Source organism: Semicossyphus pulcher, unplaced genomic scaffold (assembly GCF_022749685.1).
Source record: "Semicossyphus pulcher isolate SPU_LCO1_2020_fin unplaced genomic scaffold, fSemPul1.0.p SCAF_7, whole genome shotgun sequence".
NCBI classification, from domain to species: domain Eukaryota; kingdom Metazoa; phylum Chordata; class Actinopteri; order Labriformes; family Labridae; genus Semicossyphus; species Semicossyphus pulcher.
In genome coordinates, this window is record NW_027211748.1 from 32,526,959 (window position 1) to 32,554,103 (window position 27,145).

The 27,145-nt window shown below is 48.9% G+C and overlaps 2 protein-coding genes across 2 annotated transcripts; both read left to right on the forward strand.

Annotated features, from left to right (window-relative positions):
• Positions 1–55: 55 nt before the first annotated feature.
• afg3l2 (AFG3-like AAA ATPase 2) lies at positions 56–14,254 on the forward strand. The gene is made up of 17 exons (XM_069684646.1): positions 56–250; positions 1,162–1,261; positions 2,074–2,142; positions 3,439–3,662; positions 3,756–3,908; positions 4,017–4,091; positions 4,366–4,487; positions 4,559–4,832; positions 5,288–5,425; positions 8,655–8,808; positions 9,449–9,556; positions 9,649–9,774; positions 9,867–9,977; positions 10,372–10,487; positions 10,577–10,777; positions 11,767–11,961; positions 12,223–14,254. The coding sequence occupies exons 1-17, from the start codon at positions 167–169 to the stop codon at positions 12,460–12,462; spliced, it is 2,490 nt and encodes an 829-aa protein (XP_069540747.1). The 5' UTR covers positions 56–166; the 3' UTR covers positions 12,463–14,254.
• Positions 14,255–14,637: 383 nt separating this feature from the next.
• Positions 14,638–26,149, forward strand: puf60a (poly-U binding splicing factor a). Its single transcript, XM_069684621.1, has 11 exons — positions 14,638–14,734; positions 16,656–16,751; positions 16,854–16,940; positions 17,249–17,299; positions 17,381–17,542; positions 18,743–18,835; positions 18,950–19,163; positions 19,267–19,492; positions 20,786–20,907; positions 24,425–24,663; positions 25,090–26,149. The coding sequence occupies exons 1-11, from the start codon at positions 14,714–14,716 to the stop codon at positions 25,387–25,389; spliced, it is 1,611 nt and encodes a 536-aa protein (XP_069540722.1). The 5' UTR covers positions 14,638–14,713; the 3' UTR covers positions 25,390–26,149.
• Positions 26,150–27,145: the final 996 nt, after the last annotated feature.

Here is a 27,145-nt window from a genome sequence, read left to right on the forward strand (position 1 = left end):
CGGGCCCAGTGGCCTCAAAATGCTGAAAAAACAATAGAAGAAGAAGTCTTCAGTAAAGATGGCGGAGGAGTGTGATTACGGAACACAAATATTGAACTTGGATTGTGTTTAGAGGCGGTTTGCGTAGTTTTGTGCGGGTCGGTGTCGGTGTGAGTCCGCCGTGAGCATGGCTCACCGCTACCTACGGCTGTCAGCCGGCTGCAGGAACATGTTCCGGCTGCTGCTGCCCTCCAGCGCTCCGGCCAGGCTGGTAGGTGGAGATCATGCTAACATGCTAAATGTGCTAACACAGGCAGCGGCAAACCCTGAGCAGTGAGCCTGCTGACCGCAGACGGGACACCGCAGGTCGGCTGAACCACGGGCCTGCTGTGACCCGCGGGTATTTATTGACCCGCAACATAGGACAGGTGAACGTGCCTGTGGGTCACTGCTCTGTCAGTGAAGTGTGATGTTTGGTGTCAGTATTATTGTGTTATAATCTTGACCTATTGATCCTCCCCCTGTTTTAATATGATCTCCTCCCGACCTGTAAAACGCGATCTCTCTGAGTCTGTAAATATCGTCCTCATCACTCTGTCGTCTCATTCTGGACCCTGGTTGGCTCTTAAGTAGCCGTGATGTCATAAATCATGCAGATAGGTAGATGCAGGTGTTATATGAATTTGCTGATCGACCACAAACCGAACTCGAACCGAACTGCGTTTTTTAATGCATTTTTTCTGCCCGCATTATGCTGTGTCAGAGTGTGGACCTGCTGGAGAACACAATACATTTTGATCAAATGTTTTATCTTCTTTATGTTTTATCTAACACTTTTATGTTGATCTGTGATTATTACTGAATGTCAGCTTCTTATTGTGTCAGTAAAAGCTAAAACATTTCCCTAAATATCAGCGAAGACGTGACCTCAGTGACCTGCAGCTGAAGATTCACTGATAACCTGTCCTGAGTTTGTTTCGTGTTTTTGTGAGTTTAAGATAGAGGAGGTGTGTGATAAAAACTGACGTATTATCTAAGTGTCTGAATGAATTATTATTATTATGATTTCAGTGTTTCTGTTGAACACACTGAGCCTCTGATCTGAACCTTGTGATGACCGCTTGAAATGAATCTTGTTGCTGATTGGCTGAATGCTGAACACACTTGTGTCCTGTTGTTCAGGTGATGTGTTCCAGCACTGTGGTACAGGTAGAAAATGGGCGGGGCCTGCTGAGGGACCTGCTGGGAGCATACAGGAGACTGAGCTCCAGACCCCCTAAAGGTCCGTGTGTGTGTGTGTGTGCATGTTTGCTAATAACTGATGCTGAATGCTCTGAGGCTCTTCACAGGTACAGACCAATGACTGTATATAAAGATGGACGACACGTCTCCATCTGCTCCCATTGTACAAAATTTATGCCAAAATAGCCCCTGTGATAGGCGCTGCCATCTTGCGATGGTGACGTCACATGGAGCCAGAGTCTGTGCAGTAGAGATCGGCGAGTGAAGCGGCCGTAGCCACTTCCACTAACCCAAACACACACTTAACTTACCGAAAAAAACAGCAAGGATCCCGCACGCCGGCGTGTTTAACAGCAGAACAGCTTCTTGTGTCGGTCTGAGGTTAAAGTTCACAGGTATGGAAACTTCAATGACTGTAGTGATTGTTTTAGTTACGTCTCCTCTCACCGTTCGTCCTCCGCTCTGCTCACCCGGAACTGATCGGCTGCAGGAGCCGTATTGGTCAACAGAGCTGTCAATCATCATTTTGACAGCAACAAATAACTAATTAAAAATAAACTTGTCAGAAAAATGAACACGTGGACATAAATCAGCAGGATAAGAACTAACTATAATGACAGAAACCATGTTTGAGAAAAATGTCTTCGACGTGCATTTTGATTTTATAGTTTGACCCATATCCCATCTGTTAACATGGAGGAGGCGGGCTTTATGAGCTATACTGCAGCCAGGCAGCAGGGGGCGCCCAAAATGTTTTGGCTTCACTTTTAGGGAGCTGTCATGTCATCCATCTTTTTATACAGTCAATGGTACAGACGTATGGACTCGTCAGTTCTGTGTTTCTGTTTTCAGGTTTTGAGAAATATTTTCCAGAAAGTCAGAAAACTCCCAAAAACACAGAAGCTGAAGCAGCAACCAAAGGTAGAAATCTACAGACACCTACAGACACCTACAGACACCTACAGGCATTTACAGACACCTACAGACGCCTACAGAAATCTACAGATGCCTACAGACACCTACAGGCGCTTACAAACACCTACAGACATTAAAGACACCTACAGACATTACAGAAATCTACAGACGCCTACAGAAATCTACAGACGCCTACAGAAATCTACAGATGCCTACAGACACCTACAGGCGCTTACAAACACCTACAGACATTACAGACACCTACAGACATTACAGAAATCTACAGACGCCTGCATACACCTACCGATGCCTACAGACATTACAGAAATCTACAGACACCTAAGCACCTACAGACGCTTAGACATTACAGAAATCTACAGACTCCTACAGACACCTACGCACCTACAGATGCCTACAGACGCTTACAGACATTACAGAAATCTACAGACACCTACAGGCGCTTACAGACACCTACAGACATTAGAGAAATCTATAGACACTTACAGACATTACAGAAATCTACAGACGCCTACAGATGCCTACAGACACCCACAGGCGCTTACAGACACCTACAGACATTACAGAAATCTACAGACACCTACATACACCTACAGATGCCTACAGACATTACAGAAATCTACAGACGCCTACAGACACCTACAGGCGTTTACAGACACCTACAGACATTACAGAAATCTACAGACGCCTACAGGCACCTACAGACGCCTACAGACATTACAGAAATCTACAGACGCCTACAGATGCCTACAGATGCCTACAGACATTACAGAAATCTACAGACGCCTACAGGCACCTACAGACATTACAGAAATCTACAGACGCCTACAGACATTACAGAAATCTACAGACGCCTACAGGCACCTACAGACATTACAGAAATCTACAGACGCCTACAGGCACCTACAGATGCCTACAGACATTACAGAAATCTACAGACGCCTACAGACACCTACAGATGCCTACAGACATTACAGAAATCTACAGACGCCTACAGGCACCTACAGATGCCTACAGACATTACAGAAATCTACAGACGCCTACAGACACCTACAGACATTACAGAATTTTACAGAAGCCTACAGCCGCCTACAGACGCCTACAGACATCTACAGACACCTACACACAGATATCTACAGAAATCTACAAATGCCTAGAGACATTACAGAAATTTACAGACACAACAGATCTTTACAGACACACCTACAGATGCCTATAGACACGTTTTGATCACCTGTTCTTTACTGTCTGCCTGGTCGATGGATTTTTTACTTACTGTTCCAGAGGACAACCCCGGAAACACTCAGAGAGCCTCTGGGAGCTCAGGAGGAGGGGGCGGAGCAGAGGGTGGAGGGGGCGGAGCAGCAGGTGGGGGAGGAGCAGGTGGAGGCGGAGCAGGTGGAGGCGGAACAGGTGGAGGCGGAACAGGTGGAGGCGGAGCAGGTGGAGGAGGCGGAAAACGAGGAGGCCGTAGGGAGGAGTCCCACTGGTACAGCCGTCTGCAGAAGGTAAGAGTGGGTGGGGACAGATCAGCTCCACCTGTGCTCACCTGGCCCGACAGGTGTGTGTGTAGATCTGACCTCAGGCTTTGGTGCTTTCAGGGGGATGTTCCTTGGGATGATAAAGAGTTCCGGATGTACTTCCTGAGCGGGGCGGCTTTCTGGACCACCATCACCTACTACTTCTTCTTCAGGGACGGAGGACGTGAGGTCACCTGGAAGGACTTTGTCAATAACTACCTGTCCAAAGGAGTGGTAAGGACACACCTCAGTTTATTACAGCACTTTTGTGTGTCTGTGTGTTTCTCACTGTGTGTGTGTGTGTGTGTGTGTGTGTGTGTGTGTGTTTGCCTGCCTGCTCAGGTGGACCGGTTGGAGGTGGTCAACAAGCGTTATGTTAAAGTGGTTTTCTCTGCAGGGAAGCCCCAGGGTGACGGGGTGAGTACAGAGAGCATGTGACTGCCACTTTAAATAAGTGTTCGTATTTTACACATCAGTATTTAATATGAGCTCTTTTAGACTGACAGGTGACAGTTGATTGGCTGATGGACTTCAGCTAAATGAGTCCACAGAAGTGTCTCATATTCCATGACAATAACCTGGTCTGAGCTGGATTGAAGGTCCCTGTTAGTGAAGGACTTGAAGCAGCAAACTCAGTGTGAGTGTGTGTGTGTGTGTGTGTGTGTGTGTGTGTGTGTGTGTGTGCGCTCAGTATGTGTGGTTCAACATCGGCAGCGTGGACACATTTGAAAGGAACCTGGAGACGGCTCAGTACGAGCTTGGCATCGAGGGGGAGAACCGAGTGCCTGTGGTTTACTCCACCGAGAGCGACGGGTGAGGCTCATCACACCGTTCTGCTTCATCCTGTTCATGTGTCTGATCTAATGCTCCTCGTTCCTCCCCAGCACATTCCTACTGAGCATGCTCCCCACAGTACTCATCATTGGTTTCCTGCTGTTCATGCTGCGGCGGGGCCCTGCGGGGACGGGACGTCCTGGCCGGGGGATGGGCGGGCTGTTCAGCGTCAGCGAAACGACGGCGAAGATCCTGAAAGACGAAATCGATGTGAAGTTCAAAGATGTGGCGGGCTGTGAGGAGGCCAAACTCGAGATCATGGAGTTTGTCAACTTCTTGAAGAACCCCAAACAGTACCAGGACCTGGGCGCCAAGATCCCCAAGGTGAGGGTGGGGCCAAGATCCTACAGGTGAGGGTGGGCCAAGATCCTACAGGTGAGGTCGGGCCAAGGGCCTACAGGTGAGGTCGGGCCAAGGGCCTACAGGTGAGGGCGGGCCAAGGGCCTACAGGTGAGGGCGGGCCAAGGGCCTACAGGTGAGGGCGGGCCAAGGGCCTACAGGTGAGGTCGGGCCAAGGGCCTACAGGTGAGGGCCGGCCAAGGGTCTATAGGTGAGGGCCGGCCAAGGGTCTATAGGTTAGGGCATGCCAAGATCCTACAGGCGAGGTTGGGCCAAGGGTCCCACAGATGAGGGTGGGGCCTGGACCTGAGGGGGTGGGGGCAGCAGCTGTTTTTGTTATTGTGTTTAAGAAGTTAACTTTATGGCCCTTTGTGTATTTTGTGCGTGTGTGTGTGCATGTGTGCGCGCACGTGCGTGTGTGTGTGTGTGTGTGTGTGTAGGGAGCCATCCTGACGGGTCCTCCAGGAACAGGAAAGACTCTTCTGGCCAAAGCAACGGCTGGCGAGGCCAATGTGCCATTCATCACCGTCAACGGCTCTGAGTTCCTTGAGATGTTTGTGGGCGTCGGCCCCGCCAGGGTGAGGAGCACACACGCTCATCAGTGATTCTATCAGTAAAGAGTCAGTCGTGTGTGTGAGAAGGTTTTGAGAACACGTGTTGGAGGGAGGGAGGGAGGGAGGGAGGGAGAGAGAGAGAGACAGACAGAGAGACAGACAGACAGACAGACAGACAGACAGACAGAGAGCATCACACTGTTAGACACTGAAGTCAGTGTCTGCTGTTTGCAGATGATCAGGTGCTCCTCTCTATAACAGCACCACCTGTCTGGAGAGAGAGAGAGAGCGTCAGCTGTGTGTGTGTGTGAAATGTTTTAGGTGTGAACAGATGGCTGCTGCTGGATTCACCTTTTCTCTTCAAGAAGTAGACAAATATTTAGAATAATAAAGTCACATAATTCAACATTTCTCACCTGAACTCATCCGCTCCCACGGTTTCTCATACCATTGCTATGCGGATGATACCCAGCTCTTCCTGTCATTCCCACCAGAGGACACTACAGCCTCGGCACGTATCTCTTCATGCCTTGCCAATATCTCTAAATGGATGAAAGAACGCCACCTTCAGCTCAACCTGTCCAAGACTGAGCTCCTCGTCATCCCAGCCAGTCCCTCTATGCAACCACAGATCAACATCCAGCTCGGACAAACTGAACTCATACTCACTAAGTCTGCCCGGGACCTGGGCGTCATGATGACGACCAGCTAACCTTTAAGGTTCATGTGGCCTCGATTGCTTGGTCATGTTGATTTGCCCTGTACAACATCAGGAAGATCAGACCCTACCTGTCAGAGCATGCAACACACCTGCTGGTAGAGGCGTGATATCACACGTTGGGCCTCATGCAAGAAACGATATACAAACAAATTTTCTTCGATTTACTTCAATTTCGCAACTGCTGAAGTTCTTCTTACTACAATTTTTCAATGGCATTTCTTCTTTTCCTTGTGCCTGATTTGCACACAGCACAACATGCACCTTCCCTTATATAGTGTTTAAGGGGCGTTACCTATGCTAATTACAAAAAATCAACCATGCTGCTCCAATTTGAGATCAAGCAGGATTCATCATTCAGCTCTCCTGGGTAAGAGCAGATTGGGATGGATAAGAACGTTTGGTGCATCCCACACTGACTTATTGTTCCTCCAACAGAAAATTAGACTGAGACTGTTGCTGCATGAGGACCATTGACTACTGCAACTCCCTCCACATTCATGCACATTCAAACCTCTGCAGATGATCCAGAACGCAGCAGCGCGACTGGTCTTCAAGCAACCCAAAACAGCACGTCAGTCCACTGCTCGTATCCCTCCACTGCTCGTAAACCTCCTCTGCTCGTATCCCTCCACTGCTCGTATCCCTCCACTGCTCGTAAACCTCCTCTGCTCGTATCCCTCCACTGCTCGTAAACCTCCTCTGCTCGTATCCCTCCACTGCTCGTAAACCTCCTCTGCTCGTATCCCTCCACTGCTCGTATCCCTCCACTGCTCGTAAACCTCCACTGCTCGTATCCCTCCACTGCTCGTAAACCTCCTCTGCTCGTATCCCTCCACTGCTCGTATCCCTCCACTGCTCGTATCCCTCCACTGGCTCGAAGTTGCCGCTCGCATCAAATTCAAACCCTGTCGCTCGCTTACAAACAGCAACAACCCACCCACTACGCTCTGCCAATGAAAGGCGCCTGGTGCTCCCATCACGCTAGTTGCTAACTAGACTCTTCTCCTCTGTCGCCCCCCGGTGGTGGAAGGAGCTACCAAACTCCCTTCGGTCTACAGAGTCCCTTTGACCTTTAAGATGCAGCTGCAGACCCAGCTCTTTATGAACACCTCTGACCTTAATGATGTTGATGTGGATGATGATGATGTTGATTCTGCACTTCCTGTCAGCACCTGTGTCCAGTTACACCTGAAGCTGTTTGTTGGCTCTCACTGACTCCGCCCCCTCCTGTCTTGATCGATGCTTGTGTTGTATTAAAGGTCCCATATTATACTCCTTTTCAGCAGGTTCACGTCGGTCTCAGAGGTCCCAGAACAGTCACTTTGAAGTCTGTTGCCTAAAAACCCAGTTTGTTCCTGGCCTTCAGCCAGCCTGTAACTCCCTCTACTGAGCTCTACTGAGAATGAGCTGTTTCTGTGTCTGTAGCTTTAAATGATAATGAGCTGTGCCTGTCCACGCCCCTCCCGCTCCGGTACCATGCGCTGATTCGGTTGCTATTGGCCGGCTCTGCCTTCAGTCAAAGAGGGACAGGCACCTTCCTTCAACACCGACTCTGGTTGGCTATTGTAGGCTGAGAATCAGCAATGGAAGCTCCTATTGGTTCAAATGAGACCTCTATAGAAAGCTAAGAAGCTCGCCTCCACTTTGATAGCCGAACAGAGGGACACTTCAAAGGGAATATGAAGTTATTACAGTAAATACACGGGGAAATGCAGCATTTCTGAGGGCTGATTAGTAACGACGAACAGCGATCCGTGGATACTTACTGATGGAATAATGCTTTTGGACTAAATACTTTACTGGATTATATCATGTGGACCTTTAGCAATGTACCAGGAGGGAATTTATGAAAATAATATGCATCAGTGGAATACAGCGAGCCTTCATCGGTGAGTTACGTCAGTTTGGTAAATGTTTGTTTATGATTGTTGCCGTTGATTGCACCCGCTGTGGTGATTGGATCTTTTAATGGTTCATATCAATCGAATCTTGAGCTTGATCGTAGCTTTCCAACGATGTGACACACGAGTGGCAACATCAAGTTATCATCGTAGCTGCAGGGCAAATGTTGTAGTCATCGCGATGACGGCCCGCCGGCGGGCTGTAGAGTGGTAACGGGTTTTAACGTAGTATAAGGAAACTATGTTACCAACAGTAACTTACGTTAGCTGCTTTGCTAAAACCACATTCAACAGGCTATCACGCTCGGTAGGCCGATACAGTAAAGCAACATGACCTCAGACGAAGGAGGTAAAAATAGACTCCTGTGCTCGTTTGTGCAGCCAACAACAGAGCACCTGCCGCGCTTTGCACATTGTAAGTTAGACACAGTGTAGGAAATGGAGTATTGAAATGGACCCATTAACAATGCATTATGGGTTGTTTGTAGCTTTTGGGTGCCCCCAGTCTGGTCGGTAGATTTAAAGACATAAAGTCAAAGTGAAGAGTCATTTCCTGTCAGAGAGGAAGAGAAGCTCAGACTGAGGCTCCGAGTGGTTTAAAGTCGTCAGGCTGATGTCACTTCCTGTGCAGGTGAGGGATCTGTTCGTCATGGCGAGGAAGAACGCTCCCTGTATCCTCTTCATCGACGAGATCGACGCTGTGGGACGAAAACGAGGACGAGGAAACTTTGGAGGTCAGAGCGAGCAGGAGAACACGCTGAACCAGCTGCTGGTGGAGATGGACGGTGAGGTCATGTGATCAGTTTAAGCTGTATCCTAACGTTTGATTGGCTCTTAGTTTGAACTCTCTGTTTCAGCCTGTAAAGAGTCATGTCACTGCCCCACAGCTAGTGGGCACTATAAGCTTATAGGTACACATCTGGGACACAGAGGCATGAAGGGAAGTGATGGATCAGTGAGAAGCTAAGATCACCCTGATGTGAGACTGTTTGTGACCACCAGGGGGCAGCACATCTCCTGATGCTAACACCCAGCACAATATGATCCTGACAATAAGAACCAAAACACCTTTTAACCCTTCACCTAGGTATCAGCTGTGTCTGTAAACAGAGATCCTTCATTTGTCCTTTACTTTGAAAAATAACACCTTTTAAAAGTATTTTATTTTGAAAGCCCCTCAGGGGACACGGGATGAAGAGACTTTCACCTCAGAGACATGACTTCAGTTTGAAGGAGGAGCGCTGTGTTTTACAATCCCTCAGATTAAACCTTGAAACATTACACCCTCAAAGAACCTTGAGGACCTAACCACCAGTAAAATATGACGATTAAAGGTTGATGGAGTTAAAGTCAGAAATGAACGGAGCTGTGAGCATCAGAAGGGTGACAGGAAGTCAGAGGTCTCACTCCTCTTTGTCCTTTCAGGCTTCAACACGGCCACAAACGTTGTGGTTCTAGCAGGAACCAACCGACCCGACATCCTTGACCCGGCTCTGATGAGACCCGGACGCTTCGACAGGCAGATTTACATCGGTGAGTTTGAGATGAACGGACGTCTGTTTTTTGACAAACTACAATCATGGATTATTGATTGGTTATGTCTGAATCTGTGTTCGCTGTCTCAGGTCCTCCTGATATCAAAGGTCGAGCGTCCATCTTTAAAGTTCACCTGCGTCCTCTGAAGCTGGACGTCAACTTGGACAAAGACGCCCTGGCAAAGAAGATGGCCGCCCTCACACCTGGATTCTCAGGTAAACAGTGGGCGAGATTTTCTCCATCTAACAGCCATCTCCTCCGCCCGCTTCACTCTGTGGTTTTCTCCTCCCTGTGCTCTGTCTGTCAGGCGCCGACATCGCTAACGTCTGTAACGAGGCGGCTCTGATCGCCGCTCGCCACCTTTCAGACGCCATCAACCAGAAACACTTTGAACAGGCCATCGAGAGGGTTATCGGAGGTGAGACGCTAATGAATGCTAACATCAGCTAGCATCACATGTCACACTGATCATTCACCTTTTAATGAAGAGATGTGGTTGGATGAGGTGTCGACCAATCAGGAGACTGAATGTGTTCATTCATAAATGTTGTATTATTGATCAGAGAGCAGGTGTGTTTGAAGGATGAAGATGAGGAGGCTGGAACCTTCCTCACATCGTTACATCAGACTTAAATGTATATAATGACTGACAGGTACACAGGTGGATGTCTGCAGCAGTGAATGGGCTGCAACATAAATCCAACATAAATTTGTTTCCTGTAAATTCGGATGAGTTGATGATGTATAGGTGACCGGGTCTGGTCCTTTGTGAAGACGTTTCTGAGAGGAAACACTTCCTGTTTGTGTTTGAGGTCTGGAGAAGAAGACTCAGGTCCTGCAGCCGGAGGAGAAGAAGACGGTGGCGTATCACGAGGCCGGCCACGCCATTGCAGGGTGGTTCCTGGAGCACGCCGACCCGCTGCTAAAGGTCACAATTACTCTAAAGTTTTACTGATACCCCATCACGCTGTGTGCAGCCAGGTGTCACAGAGCATGCTGCTGTTGTTACTTGTGCAGGTGTCCATCATCCCCAGAGGGAAGGGTCTGGGTTATGCTCAGTACCTGCCTAAAGAGCAGTACCTGTACACCAAAGAGCAGCTGCTGGACCGCATGTGTATGACTCTGGGGGGGCGTGTCTCAGAGGAGATCTTCTTCGGACGGATCACCACCGGAGCTCAGGACGATCTCCGAAAGGTCACACAGAGCGCCTATGCACAGGTGAGTCAGAAACCGGCCCTCCTCCTCCTCAGAGCGTCACTGAGACACACATGCTGGTGGCGTTCACGGAGACTTCAACGATCCACTCAGAGAAGATTCCTTCAGGATCAAAAGAATCTACAGATACTCGTCTGTATTTTTCACTGCTAACAGATGCTAACAGCTGCTAACAGGAGATGCTAACTGAGTCTCATAATGTACCTTATAATTGCTTTAATGTTCCTGATCACTGACTGTGTGGACCTCTCACACAGACTCCACTCATGTGAAATAACACAAGTGCCTGTTAGTGTAAAACAGCCCGTCCGTCCTCCCTCCGTCCTCCATCCTCCCTCTGTCCGTCTTCTGTCCTCCCTCTGTCCGTCTCCCATCCTCCGTCTGTCCTTCGTCCTCCCTCTGTCCTTCCTCTGTCCTTCCTCTGTCTGTCCTCCATCCTCCGTCCGTCCTCCCTCCTCCCTCTGTCCGTCTTCTGTCCTCCCTCTGTCCGTCTCCCATCCTCCGTCTGTCCTTCGTCCTCCCTCTGTCCTTCCTCTGTCCTTCCTCTGTCTGTCCTCCATCCTCCGTCCGTCCTCCCTCCGTCCTCCATCCTCCGTCTTTCCTCCATCCTCCGTTGGTCCTCCATCCTCCCTCTGTCCGTCCACCATCCTCCGTCTGTCCTTTATGTGCAGCAGCAGGTTCAGTGTCGATCTGAGCTTTATTTATTAGCTCCTCTGTTTGTTGCTATCATCACCTGATAAGTGGCCTGAAATCAGCTCTTCTTCTCTGATCTAAAACAGCAGATTCTGCTGGCAGCCATCATAGAAGCAGCAGAAGAAGAACTGATTTCAGGGTTTGGGCTGTCTGGTAGTAATTAAAGTGTACGATGGATGATTGAAACGGTCAGCAGGAACTGAATGTGGAACTTGTTGGTGGGACACTAAAGATGATGGCTCAGGAGTTTGTGTGTCTCATGTTTCCTGTCTGACTTTCTGCTTCCTGTTCTGCTGCAGATCGTTCAGTTTGGCATGAACGCCAAGGTGGGTCAGGTGTCCTTCGACCTTCCCCGGCAGGGTGAGATGGTTCTGGAGAAGCCGTACAGCGAAGCTACGGCTCGACTCATCGACACCGAGGTCCGAGCTCTGATCAGCGAGGCGTACCAGAGAACCCACCAGCTGCTGAGCGACAAGAAGGCCGAGGTGGAGAAGGTACAGTGTGTCTGTTTGTTCTGGACCAACATAAAGTTCCTCTGCAGGGTTCACACAGCTCTTTGTTCCAGAGCTCACACGTAGACTCCAGGTGGTTCTTCAAGAACTCAAAGACAGGGTTCTAAGAATCTAGAACCTATCTGGACCTGAACATCTCTGTGCTGAGAACTGTACCGAGGTTCCAGTGAACACCTCACAACCCTTCAATCAGGGTCATAGTTCATTCAGAGCTCTCACCCTGTTCTCTGTGTCGCCCTGCAGGTGGCACTGCGTCTGCTGGAGAAGGAGGTTCTCGATAAGAGTGACATGGTGGAGCTGCTGGGTAAACGTCCGTTTGCGGAGAAGTCGACGTATGAGGAGTTTGTGGAGGGAACTGGAGGCGTGGACGAGGACACGTCGCTGCCAGAGGGTCTGAAGGACTGGAACCAAGAGCGTAAGGACAAGGAGGAGAGCCAGGAGGAGCAGGTGGCCCGCCAGATCTCTGGAGGAATGCCTTTCTAGAACCCTCTGATAGACAGCAGAACATGCAAACACTGACCATCACTCTCACACATACCTAAAATATGGTCAAGAAGCCCCTCACAGACGTTTAGAATAAATCTGCATCTTTTCTTTCCTCTGCACCAAACCCTCCACACAGCAGCATGGTTCTACCACCGTCCTAGGCCCCGCCCATCCCTCCTACACGTGCCGAACCCTGCTGATGTGTCTTTTAAGAACTCTGTAAAATGCCCGTTAAAGCTCCTCTGGAGCTCCAGAACCTTTACTCGTGCTCTGGAACCATTACAGAGTCACATGACGGAAACTGCATTTCGAAGCTTCCTGTGAGTGAAGGTGAGCGCTCACTCCAGGCTCGTTTTAGAACATTAAAGTGCACACATGTACTTAAGCTTTCCTCGTGAGGAACCGTTCAAAGGAAACAGACTTCTAGAACGTTCCTTACATTGAGGTCAAGAATCTGAAACGCTGAAACTTTTCTACACTGAACTTCAAAAACAATGACTTCATCCTAAATTAGAACCCGTTTGGACATGAAGTCTGAGAACGTGTTTGTGTTGAGAACTCTACAGATCTGTAGATCGTTAACCTTTAGCTCAGGAGCAGGGCTGTCTACACGCACTGTCCACCTCATTGTTTGATATGATGGATAATCTTCTGTCTGGTGTTTTACATCAAACTTATTACAACTCCTGTTGTAATCGTACAGTAGAACCCTGTCGTTGAGTATTTCTCTAGAGAAACCTGTTATCAACGTGGAATTTTAGAGCCGTTCTCTGGAAGCCCTCCGTCACTGAAGGGTTCTGCATCCACCCTGACCTGTTAGATCGTTCACACAAAACTCCCGTTGAAAACCTTTAAGATCTTCTGTTCTACATCCAGAATCTGCAGCAGCCCGTTCCTTGTCTCAAGACAAACTACTCGACTTCATTCTCTGGCTCCATTAGATGAACGATAGCCGTTTTACAGGACTCTTCTGTAGGACCAAAAATCAGCTTTTTAACCCCAAGTTTCTGGCCGTCGTCTCAGTAGAAACACCTGCTGGTGAAGATCTGAGCAGCTGTGGAGTTATGACATGAACTGAGATTACAGTCACTTATTTATCGTCACTTTATTTAATCATCTCCCAGAACTGAAGGGAAGGAACGTTCTGGAAGATCTGCAGATGCTGCGGTTCCCTCCGAGAGGAAGTTCTGTCCTCAGCATCGCCGTCACCATGCTAACCGTGCTAACCGTGCTGTAGATTTTAAGAGAACTGAAGTGTTAACTGAATGCTAACAGGGACAACACAAAGCTGCTTGAGAGGAATGCTAATATTAGCATACAGAGGGCTAAAGCAGCCCAGGTACGAACCTTGAGTCCTGGTGAGCGACACGGGGCTGCTATTGATTAGTTATTGAGCAGTTTTTGCTAGCATGCTGTATAATGTGTGCAGCCCGTGCTAACGTGCAGCTGACATGTAAAATGATGGGTCATAATAATGTGTAAATGTGTTCATGATTCAAAGGTTTTAATAAAGACAGAAAACAATCATCTGTCAACCATTAATGGCTGACGAATGAATATGAATGAAAGCTTTATTTAAACATCTCGCAGTAACAAACGTCATCAAACAGAACTTCACGAGTTTCATCTGACAAACACAAAAAGGTGACTTTCATCAGTAGTGAACAAATGAATCGCAGACAGCAGGAGACCGCTGATAAAACCTGCTGCTCACAGGCCAACCACACTTTTATTGACATTGTTTGAAGCTTAACCTTCATTTGTTGTTCTTTATTAAAGTTAAATTGTAATGAGGAGTTCATGTGTGCTTTATGCTCAGACCTCAAACACACCACGGGATCATAAACATACATCTGAATACATAGTTGGGTTTACACACCAGCTGACAGACACCAAACAGGCTCCTCTTCAGGTTTAACTGTGAATCATTCTTAAATATAGTTAAACAAAAAGTTTAGTTTGACTAATTAAAATCATCCCAATCAGATAAAAAACTTTAAAATAAACATAGTTTGATTGTTTATTTATATCTATTGATCCAATTATACTTTTTATAAATAGAATTATAAACGTATTATTCCTGTATATCTACTGCCACGTCTTTTAGTTTGAAACCCCAGTCAGAGGAAGTGACGCATGCGGAAGCTCTGCGGCTGTGTAGCAGAGCTCAGAGCCAAACATCAGAGATCTGAGACGGTCCGGGATAAAGCTGCGGGGTTAACGGTGCGCGGGGAGCCGGAGCAGCTGTATGGCGGTGACAGTTTCCGTGGTACGGACATTACATCAATCTCTCTGTCTGTCTGCTCTGATGGGGACATGCTAAGCTATTGCTAACAGCATGAACCGGGCGGACGTGAGGCTGCTCTTGTTGTTTTCTGACAAACTGAAACTAGTTGTCAAAGCACAGACTGATTCAGTATAAACAGGACCAGTTTTAAATTCATGGAGCTAAGCTAGGCTACCATCACAGAGGTTCGGCTCTGTTAGCTGAAGCTAAGCAAGCTGAGGTTCACTGTGCAGGTGAATCACCTGAACAGAGAAACACGAAGTTTAGTCTTTCAGCTTCAGGTCCGAAAACTGACGCCACATCTAGAACTATCACCTGGAGTATAAGCCAATGGGAGAGCTCGGTGTTGTGACGTGTTTCCTGTTAACAGGGAGGAGGGCTGAGCAGCCGAGAGAGCTTTATATAAGAACTGGATTAAATGTAGTTAAAAAGTGTTTTACAGAGTTTCAGTGACTTCACACGTGTTGAAGTTTGTTTCTAAATAATAATTAAAAAAAGACGTGTTTAACTCAGTGTAACTTCCTGCCTTTAGACTCATTATAACTGAGCTGTGGACGACTCTTTATTACACATTACAGCTTTAGCTCTTTCATAGGCCAATGATCGTCAGCCTCATGACATTTAAATTTCTACATCTGCTGTCGTTTTAATGAGACGGAGTCTGTGCTCCTAAATTACCTGACGCTGCGGTGAATCAGATGTTCTGAGCTCCATTGATGTCTTTTTTTCATTATTAAGCGCACACTGAACTCGCTCAGAGCAGATGGAACTAACTGAGCTCAGAGTCAGACTTTGTTAAACTGAAATGAACTGGACACATTCGCCCCACCCAAGCGGCGACCTCCGGTGTTGAAAAATGAAGCCAATGCAGAAGTGCAAAAGTTCCTCCAGTGGCCACTTGAGGCTCCAGAGAACAAGAAATAAACATGTTCACAGCCTGGTTTTGTGATAAATAGCTGATTTTACTCTTCATGATAACTGTACGGGGGTGAATTTATTTATAACACACCCGTTTTAATTATATTAAGCCTTAAATCATAGGGGCGGGGTCACTTGATTGACAGGGGGATCCTGCTGGCTGTCTGCTAGACGTCAACACAGACACACAGTCACTGAGCTTACCTTCACCTGTTTGTGTTGTTGGAGCCTTTAGAGGACAAATAATCTCTCTGTGTGTTTATGGAACTTTGTGTGCGTGCAGTCTGAGCTCCAGCTTTAAGTGAGTTAAATGTTCCTGTTATTGTGTTGATATGTTGTTAGCACTAAGCAGCAGAAGTAGCTGACTCGCTGCTCCCCCGCCCGGGGAGATAGCAGCGGATAAACGACACAGGACACGTAAAATAACCGGTCTCTTCATCATGACTCCTGTTTACTGACCGACGATTAAATAAATGTTTGATAAACACTGAACAGGCTAACAAGCAGCTAAAGCCAGCACAGTATACTAAACAGCTGCAGTCAGTGCACGATGTCCTCTGTGGGAAAGTTAAAGTAGCTCATTCAGGAGTTCATGGATCAGACACAGACTGTTTAGCTTTGATAACTTGGCGTTTTTCAGCCCCTCCCTTCCTGCAGCTCCACCCTCTCATCCAAATATGGTCACTTCAGCCTCCATTAAACCAACATGGCGGCAGCCATATTTCAGCTTCATTTATATAGTCAAGCAACCAGTGGGGGGGGCTACGACCGTCTATGGCCGAGAATTGGGATGCACCCCGAGAGTCACCTTGGACATGTTGTTGCTGCTGTGACCACAGGAGGCAGCAATGAGCCCATTTACACTCGTCTGAATGAGGTGAAGAAGACACGTTGGAAAACAAACGTTATCTCAGTGTCATGAAGATAGATCAGCTGTTCGCTACCTGAGGGTGTGTTTGTTCTGCTCACCTGTGCGTGTTTTCAGGGAGGGCCGGCTCTCATCATGGAGAACGGACAGAGCACCACCACCAAGCTGGGCCTGCCACCGCTCACCCCTAACCAGCAGGAGGCGCTGCAGAAGGTAACACACACACACACACACACACCGTACACACTGTACAGTGCATGTGTGTGTGTTTCTTTGTGTGAGCTGTGATTGGCTGTTCCTGTTTCCTGTCTGCAGGCCAAGAAGTACGCCATGGAGCAGAGCATCAAGAGTGTTCTCGTCAAACAGACTCTGGCTCAGCAACAGCAGCTCACCAGCCTGCAGGTAACTCACACCTCTCACCTGTCTCTCTGTCTGCAGCTGACACACCTCTCACCTGTCTCTCTGTCTGCAGCTGACACACCTCTCACCTGTCTCTCTGTCTGCAGCTGACACACCTCTCACCTGTCTCTCTGTCTGCAGCTGACACACCTCTCACCTGTCTCTCTGTCTGCAGCTGACACACCTCTCACCTGTCTCTCTGTCTGCAGCTGACACACCTCTCACCTGTCTCTCTGTCTGCAGCTGACACACCTCTCACCTGTCTCTCTGTCTGCAGCTGACACACCTCTCACCTGTCTCTCTGTCTGCAGATGGCGTCTCTGTCGATGAGTCTGGGTGACGCTCTGTCTCCTCTGCAGTCGGTAAGTGGACTCCTTCAGTGTGAAGGTGTTGACCTTTGACCTCTCTGCAGTCTGATGGTCAGGAACGATCCGTGTGTTCAGGTAGCGGCTCAGCGGCAGAGAGCTCTGGCCATCATGTGTCGCGTTTACGTGGGCTCCATCTACTACGAGCTGGGAGAGGACACCATCAGACAGGCCTTCGCTCCGTTTGGACCAATCAAAAGCATCGACATGTCCTGGGACTCTGTCACCATGAAACACAAGGTCAGACATCAACACGCTGTCTTCTGAGTCTGTTCATCCACGCTGCATCGACGTGTGGCAGCAGGCCGAGCGTCCTGAGGGGATACATAATGTCCCCATCTTGTTCAGGATGGACCTCGGGGTCTCCTCACTCCAAAGGGAGGATCCTGATCAGATGTTGAACCTCCTCAGCAGCTCTGCTCTGAGTGAACACTCTCCTCTCCCGGCTAAGTGTCCTGTCTAGGTTCGCTCACAAATATTCACACCTGCCAGCCACCACAAAGGTGAACTACTTCCTGTAGACAGAGTACCTCCTAAAGTCCCTCGTCCCTCGTTACATATCATTCATCATCCTGCTTAGGGACACTTCAGGAGAAAAATCAGCTTCAGACGTGAACGGACTCACCTTTAGAGGTGTTCCATCAGATCCAGAGAGAGAGACGGACAGAGAGGTTTATGGTCTGTATGAACCGTGTCAGTGTCACAACAGAACTAACAAAACCTCAACATGTTACAACGAAAAATTCCCTCAAATCAGATATTCACAGTCAGCTCTCCGTCTCCTCCCTCAGAGCACACGCACACACACGCACACACACGCACACGCACACGCACATGCACACGCACGCACACACGCACACGCACACGCACGCACGCACACACACACGCGCACGCACACACACGCACGCACACGCACACGCACGCACGCACACGCACGCACACACACGCGCACACACACACACACACACACACACACCAGTGAAAGCCTGCACATTGTCCCTCATACAGGATCATTCAACCCTCAGTCTGGCCTTTAAAAGCCCCTCCAGAACCGGCTCCACACTACCCGCACCCCGAGCCCGGTTCCTGCGGTTCAGCCAGATGGCCAACTTGTCCCAAAGACAAACAGAGCAAAAGAGAATTCCTCCCTGAGGGCCTCAAAGAACGATTTCAACAGCACAGACAAGCGTGACAGTCTGAGACAAACTAACGTACCAGGGTTTCATCCTGGGAGCAAAGCAGACTCTCCTCTCAGGCTCCTCAAACACCCACGTGCTGCATGAGGTCTGTAAGCCTGCCCGGCCTGCAGCGTGGAGCTGTGACATGGAGTCAGTCCAGTGGGGTCCACATCCCAGTGACAGTATGGGAATCGAACCGAGGTCAGCTAGGGGGCGCCCTGCTGTCCTCCACTTCACTGAAGCGTGGTGTGTGTGTCTGCAGGGTTTTGCCTTCGTGGAGTACGAGATGCCCGAGGCGGCTCAGCTGGCTCTGGAACAGATGAACTCTGTGGTCCTGGGAGGCAGAAACATCAAGGTGAGTCCAGTTCAGACCCCTCCAGGTGAGAATGGTGACCCTTCAGGTCTGTGCCCTCTTGTGTCTGAAGGTCCTGTGTGTCTCTTTGTCTTTTCCCTCTGTCTCTTCTGCCAGGTTGGGAGGCCCAGTAACATTGGCCAGGCTCAGCCAATCATCGACCAGCTGGCGGAGGAAGCGCGGGCCTTTAACAGGATCTACGTGGCGTCTGTCCACCCCGACCTCTCTGACGACGACATCAAGAGCGTCTTCGAGGCCTTTGGAAAGATCAAGTCCTGCATGTTGTCTCGGGAGCCGACCACCGGACGGCACAAAGGCTACGGCTTCATCGGTGAGCACAGCCAGCTAACAGTTAGCATCTCAAAGCTAATGTTGGGGAGATGATCCAGGATGTGGGGCTGTCCTCTGTCTGACAGCTGATGTTTTGTCTGCAGAGTACGAGAAGCCTCAGTCTTCTCAGGACGCCGTCGCCTCCATGAACCTGTTCGACCTGGGGGGGCAGTACTTGCGGGTGGGGAAGGCCGTGACTCCGCCCGTACCCCTCCTCACGCCGACCACTCCTGGAGGTCTGCCCGCTGCTGCCGCTGTGGCGGCTGCCGCTGCCACCGCCAAGATTTCTGCTCAGGTACCCGATCATGCTCTGTCCACCAATCATCGAGCTGAGACCACCTGAGACCACCTGAGACCACCTGAGACCACTGAGAATTATCAGTAACAATCTGAAGTGCTGTAGGGCGAAGCTGCAGCGTGTTCAGATAAGTAATGCTTTGGTTCCTCTACGGGGACATTCACAGAGTCACAGCAGCAAAGTGCAACTGTTGTAGCCATTTCAACTTTAATACATTCATTTTTGCTTGTTTTAAAATGTTAATTTAAATTAATGATAAAATGTGTTTAATTTTGAATATAATTGTATAAACAGCTATTTGATGGGTTTCTACAGAGGCGTAGGTTTGGTCAGGTGACTCTCAGGTCACGCCCTGCGGCTGCTCGTCGCCAGTCAGTGACGGGTTGGACTGTGGCTCAGTGCCAACTTTGTCCACACTCTCATCGTCACTTTAACTTTACAAGTTTACTACTTCGCTTATTGTTTTCTTTTTTGTCGGGTTTTTTGTAAAATAAATGATTCAAAGTGGAACAAGATCTTGGGAGTGCATCTTTTAAACCACGGACTCTACCCGTACAAGGCGGCGATCTTTTTGCCGTGACAGCAACATTACAAGACAGGGCGTAAAAAAATAAGTAAACTAGTGTGTCCTAAAAAATCTACAAAGATAAGTGAACAGTGTATCGTCAATACGAAGTCAGCAAGTGTACAGTACATGTGGACCACCTGATGTTCTGCACTATTTCAGGTGTGTTCACCTGTAATTGTTTTATACACTATATATATATATATATATATATATATATATATACACCGGCCACTTCGTTAGGTACACCTGAACAATCTCAGCTCTCGGCTCAGCCATCACATCTGCTGTCATGCCTGTAATGTGCAGCCTCTTCTCTGTCACAGAGGTGTTCAGTGAGATTTCAGCTTCATCACTGGTGGTGCAGCTGCACTGAGCTGCATTATATTCAGAGGTGTTCCTAATTCTCTGGCCCCCTCATGTATGTAACTAGGGAGGACAAAAGATTAGAGACACATCTCAGTATAATGTAGTTCAGTACGACAGCAGCTTTAACTGTGGCCTCAGTAATAAACATAAACATTTACACCCTTCAGACTGTCAACAAAACAAAAGTCAACAAAAACTAAACTTCATTAAAGGATCCACGGCAGCGCTGTTGGATTGAGCTGCATTAGATCGTACAGGTGTACCTAATGAGTATACACACACACACATATATATGTATATATATATACACACATAGTATTTGTGCAGTGAGTGTACTCTTGCAGTACTTGGTATATTTCCTACAGTATTAAGTATATTTTGTTCCGTGGTGCTTTCAGGAGGCTGTGGGAGTGTCGGTGCTTGGAGCACTGGCTGGACCAGCGCTCCTCTCTCAGCAGCTGGGAGGACTTCCTCAGGCTGTCATGGCGGCTCAGGCTCCAGGTGTCATCACAGGTAGGATCCCCTACAGCCCCGCCCACACACATGTGAACCCCACCCTGTCATCCAATCACATCAAAGATCTCCTGTCTGAGGTGTCAGTGTGCAGCCAATCATAGTCTGAATGTGATTGTATTAGCAGCCTCCATGGAAGTCTTTTACTGGCTGACACGCCCCCTTATTAGATATCAGTTTCTGATTGGACGCAGCTGCAGATCGGACTGATGTGAAACCGCAGTTTCATACCGCAGAGAGGAAGAAGCGGACCTTAACTGAATCAGCCTTGCTGGGAAGCTACAACGATCTTCTCCTTACTGATGATTCCGGGGATTCTGCTATTCTGGTGCTGTTCGGCGTGACCGCTGCCTTCGACACGGTGGCTCACAGGATCCTTCTGTCACGCCTTGAGCAGTGTGTAGGCAAAGGTACTGTCCTCAAGGGGTTTGAGTCATACCTCACAGATAGGAGCTTCTCGATCTCCTGCGTTACTACACACCAGTTAGAGCACTCAGGCCAACCGGACACTTGCTCTTAGAGGTCCCAGGATCAAAGCTCAGAGGCAGAGGGGAGAAGCCTTCCTGTCCACATGTCACCTGGAAATGTTTAAGTCCTGCTAAAGACCCATCTCTTCTCGACCCTTCCTATTCGATCTTCTACCGACCAGCAAATCTTTTACATTGAACTGTTTTATTCTCCTATTTTATTGAGTACTTCTTATAGTGTGAATGTGTTCCTCTGCTGTACGGCAGCTCTACATGAGCTGGTGTCAAACGTGCTCCATAAATAAACTGGACCACGTCAGTGTGAAGAGTCGGTGCCTGACAGCCGCTCAGCGTACGTACAACTACGTATGGATTATACTGCAGGAGGAGGAGGAGCAGGAGGAGGAGGAGCAGCAGGAGGAGGAGGAGCAGCAGGAGCAGCAGGAGCATCAGCAGGAGCAGCAGGAGGAGCAGGAGCATCAGCAGGAGGAGGAGGAGCAGCAGGAGGAGCAGCAGCAGGGGCAGCAGGAGGAGCAGGAGCATCAGCAGGAGGAGGAGGAGCAGCAGGGGCAGCAGGAGGAGCAGGAGCATCAGCAGGAGGAGGAGGAGCAGCAGGGGCAGCAGGAGGAGGAGCAAGAGCAGCAGGAGGAGCAGGAGGAGGAGGAGCAGCAGGAGGAGGAGGAGCAGCAGGAGCAGCAGGAGCATCAGCAGGAGCAGCAGGAGGAGCAGGAGCATCAGCAGGAGGAGGAGGAGCAGCAGGAGCAGCAGGAGGAGCAGGAGCATCAGCAGGAGGAGGAGGAGCAGCAGGAGCTGGTGAATGGAAACAAGAGAACAGGAGGGTCAGAGGTCAGCGTGTGCTCGCTGAGCAGCTCGACTCTGTTCCACGTAGGCTGAGCCGCGCTGACAGGTGCAGCTCGGTCAGCCAGGTGCAGCTCGGTCAGACAGGTGCAGCTCGGTCAGACAGGTGCAGCTCGGTCAGCCAGGTGCAGCTCGGTCAGCCAGGTGCAGCTCGGTCAGACAGGTGCAGCTCGGTCAGACAGGTGCAGCTCGGTCAGACAGGTGCAGCTCGGTCAGCCAGGTGCAGCTCGGTCAGACAGGTGCAGCTCGGTCAGACAGGTGCAGCTCAGCTCATAAACGCTCGTTTATGGTCTTCTTAAAAACAGACCCAGTCACAGATTTCACCACCATGTAGCCATATATGTAAATCATGCACAATTTACCATTTAGCAATGAAAGGTGACGAACGTGATGATGGTAGCGCGTCTCTCTAAAATCGTCTGCAGCGGTGGGATTAATCCGCTCTCCACAAAGACGTCATTTCAAAGCATCTTAATTTTAATATAAATATCATAAACACGGCGCTTTATGGGCTGTGTGATGTTAACAAGAACATTCAGAACATCAGGAACAGTTTTGAATATCCACCACAGAAGAAGAAAGAAGAAGACTGAGCATGCCCAGGTACTTCGGCTGTGCAGCTCTGACTGTAACAACCCCTGGATGCTGACCGACTTCATTAATACCTGTGTTAGTGTTCGCTGGGTTACTAGAAGTTTCCTGCTCACAGACATGTTGGTTTCCGATCGCAGTGACAGCTGACTGAACTGATGACTGGTACCAGAAAAATCAAGCCTGGCCGTTAGCCTGGTCTGGAGCAGGCGAGCTGCACAGAACAAATCTCCATGGTAACTCATGTGCCACGTGAAACAGAGTCACGACTAAATTCAGCCAGGATAGGTGGAAAATCCCGGATTAATCCGCCATCTAGGTTTTGTGAAATCGCCCTCTGGTCACTTGTGCGAGGATAATAACTTCTGGGAACAACACAAGATCTGCAAAGATGAAACCCAGTGAGTGACGTGTGAGAACGTGTCTTGAGTCTGGTAACTTAACGAAACTTAAAGAAATGAAACCTGGTGAAAACAATCAGATACAATCATGTGCAAACAAGATCACTTGTGTGATAAATAACAATGAGATAAAGACATGAAGGAACCAGATCCTGAACAGTCTGAACCTCCAGCTGGGCGTGTAGAGTCCTCCTGAGCAGCAGGGGGCGCTGCAGGCTGCAGTGTGTTGTTGTGTTTCTCTGTCAAAAGTTTCTCCACTAATAGATTTTCTCTTGTATTTTCTTTTTTCTCTCTCTCTGTTTTTCTCCCCTTCCCCTCTCTCTCTCTCGACCCCCCAACATTTACACCTACAGTGACCTCTAAGCCCCCCCCCTTTGCTGCACACTGACCAACCCAGTGAAGAGGACTGTTTGTAGCTCCTCCCCTAAAACATAGTCCCTCATTCCTATTGGCCAGTGAGTCTCACTACCTGTGTGTGTTATTCATGTTGTAAAACACTCCCTCACACATTCATATGGGGGGGGGACAGGTGAGAGGAGTTAAAGGGTTGTTCTGGTTTTGAACCCTGACCCTACTTTTTACATATTGCAGAGTCGGAATGACGAAAACAAAACACGTTTAATGTCTCCAGCGGGTTGTTACTACAGAGCCACCTCACTGATCCACCGCTGCCTCCATCGGTTGGTTTGTTTGCGTCATTGTGTGACTTTAAAAGGTCTCAGAATAATTAGTGGTAACTTTTGTGTGTCATGTGAGGTAAAATGACTGGTGTGCTTGCAGAGAGCGATGTATGTACGTCTGTCAATCTGAGCCTGTCAGTGGAAACAACAAGAACGTTTAGTGGACGACCTTTGACCCATCAAGGATTATGTTGCAGCCATTACAGCCTGTTTCACTGCTGCAGGATGAACACATCTATTTTTGTACCTGTCAGTCATTAGGACCCCAGAATATGTGGAAAGAGTGTTGAGGTGTAAAAACACCAGACTTCTCCTTTATTACCTGTTTTTACTTCAGTTTAAGCTTTGTTGTTGTAACTCCACCCGTCTGAGGAGGGAGCAGGGATGTACAGGCCAGTTAAACCGTTGGTAGAAGAGGCCTGGGTCGGTCCCATCCAGGACGGGGTTCTTCTTCTCCTGCAGCCTGGGGCGGTTCCCTGCGGCTCACCGTCCTCTCCTTCCTGCTCTCTGTCTGTTACAGGTGTGACCCCCCCTCAGCCCGGGCTGCCTCAGGTGGGTTTGGTGAATCCAGTGCTGGCCACACCCCCAGCGCCCGCAGCCTGCTTTGGCTCTGAGGAGAGGAGGAAAGAGGAGGAGGAGCATCAGCAAGAGGCGCAGCAGGAGGGTGGCATGGAGCCACTCAGCCAGCAGGAGCACATGAGCATCAGCGGCAGCAGTGCAAGGCACATGGTGATGAGGAAACTGCTGCGCAAACAGGAGGTACAGGTTCAAATCCTGAGGGGCCCCCTCAATCTGAGACCCCCCTGACCCCACTGACCCCTCTGACCCCCCCGACCCCCTGACCCACCTGACCCCCCTGACCCCTCTGACCGCCCAGACCCCTCTGACCAGCCTGACCGCCCAGACCCCCCTGACCCCTCTGACCCCCCTGACCCAAGGTGACTGGGACCTGTTGATCACAGTGACTGGAACCTGTCAATCACAGGGACTCAGCTGTCGATCACAGGGCCTCGGACCTGTTGACCAAAGTGACTGGGACCTGTTGACCAAAGTGACTGGGACCTGTTGATCACAGGGACTCGAGGTAAATGAACATGTCTGTGTCTGTGAGGTGATTATTTGTGTTGTTTTTTTCTCACGATCTGCTTCGGTTTCCCTGCTGGCTCCGCCCCCTCTGCCCATCAGTCCACTGTCATGGTCCTGAGGAACATGGTTGGTCCTGACGACATTGACGACGACCTGGAGGGCGAGGTCACCGAGGAGTGCGGGAAGTTTGGCCGTGTGAAGCGAGTCATCATCTACCAGGAGCGTCAGGGCGAGGAGGACGACGCCGACGTCATCGTCAAGATCTTTGTGGAGTTTTCGGAGGCTTCCGAGATGAACCGAGCCATCCAGGCGCTCGACCAGCGCTGGTTTGGAGGACGGAAGGTGTCGGCCGAGGTTTACGACCAGGAACGCTTTGAGAGCAGCGACCTGTCAGCGTAGAACACACACAAACACACTCTCTCACACACACACACACACACACACACACACACACAGTGTAGTGTAGGGCCTCTTTCTGACCTGTTTTTTATCGCTGTCTTCTTCTTCTGTTTCCCTGCAGGACTTAAAGGAGCACGTTGCTGTTTTCATGTTTTAACTGAAATTATTTTTTATGGATTTTATACGAAGTCTTTCCTTTGTTCACATGTTTGTCTCTTCAGCTCCAGACTCAAGCTAATGTTAGCCACTAATGCTACGTTTAACAGTCAGATGTGTCACACCGACCCAGGACCAGAAACACTATGTGTCAAAGTCTTAATCTTTAAAAAGTGAAGATTAAATCTGATCAGTCGCATTTCTTCAGGTCCACATGTTGTGAATGAAGGTGTGTTTACACTCAGCAGAACAGGGTCTGAGGAAACTGTGAGGTGTTGCGTTCAGGGACACTCTGTAAAATGCTCAGCAGGAATGAAACTAGTTTAAAATATGGACCCTGCTGCGGTCTGGATGTTACTTTACCTCTGATTGTGTTTCTGAACTGACTGACGTTCCTGAATGCACCACACCATCATCCAAACTCAAACTGACTTCACTCCGTGCTTGTGGTTTTGTTCTTCGTGTTGTCGTGACGTTCTCTGAACGCTGTCGGAGCGTTTGAAGTGTGGATCCAACTCAACGTCCAGGACGCAGCTTCACAGGTCAACGGTGTGTTCAGGTTTCAAACACAGAAATCTGTGAATAAAATTTTCCTTTTTTTGCATCAACTCTTGTTTTGTTTTTTTTATCCACCTGGAGCTTCTTTCTGATTGGCTGACAGCTTTAAAGCCCCTGGAAACCCAAATCCACAAAATCCTTCTCTCTATGCTATTTAACGTCTTATGTACACACTTCTAAGCATGTTAAAAGTTTTAGAAATGACTTTAATCCAAACTGGAGTTTTTGCCATTCTTACTTTGTTAACTTTCCTGACGCTGGGGTTAAATTGGGCGTGGTGAGTGAAGATATTTATGTCGTCATAAATTTTCTCGAACCAATCCTGAAATAATCAACAACAGTTGCCCCGCCCTCACAGGTGCACTTCTGGGCTCGCCATCAATCCCTCTCTCCGAGTCTGCGCTAACTCCTGTCCACACACCCTGAACGTCTCTGCACATACCTGCTGCAGTTACCTAACGTTTGCCTTTTTCCCCATCATGCCTGTGTGCTGTCCCCAGGTGCACATCCACCATCTGAGATGACAACGTGTCATTCTTTTATTTTTTAAATGTGGCGGACTTGGAGAAGCAGCAGTGTTTCCGCCACATACATGTAGTGAACTGTTGCAGCCGCTGCTTCAGAAGTTGTAATTGAACGACTCTTTGGAGATTTCCGCTGCAAATCAACGATCGTCCATCCTCTCCTCATTGAGGAAGAGCACTGAAACAGTGAACTCGTGAAGTCTTGGCAACCAAATAAACAACAGCGGGACCAGTTTACTTCTAACGGCAAAAGAGGGTCCGCTCCGCATCGCTGACATCGGCATACATGTGCAGTTCTAACACGCAGTGTAAACGATCCACGTGCCTCTATCAGCTGTGCGCTCAGTATCACACGTTCAGCTCCCTGGTGATCTCCCTCCAGCGAGCTGCACAATATCATACTGAAATGAGGAGATATTGTCTGTCTAACTCTGCACGTCCCTACTGTAAACTCATTGATTGTCGCGCTTTATAAAGCTTATAAAAGGTGATGTCATTTGGTAACGATCGATCGTTTA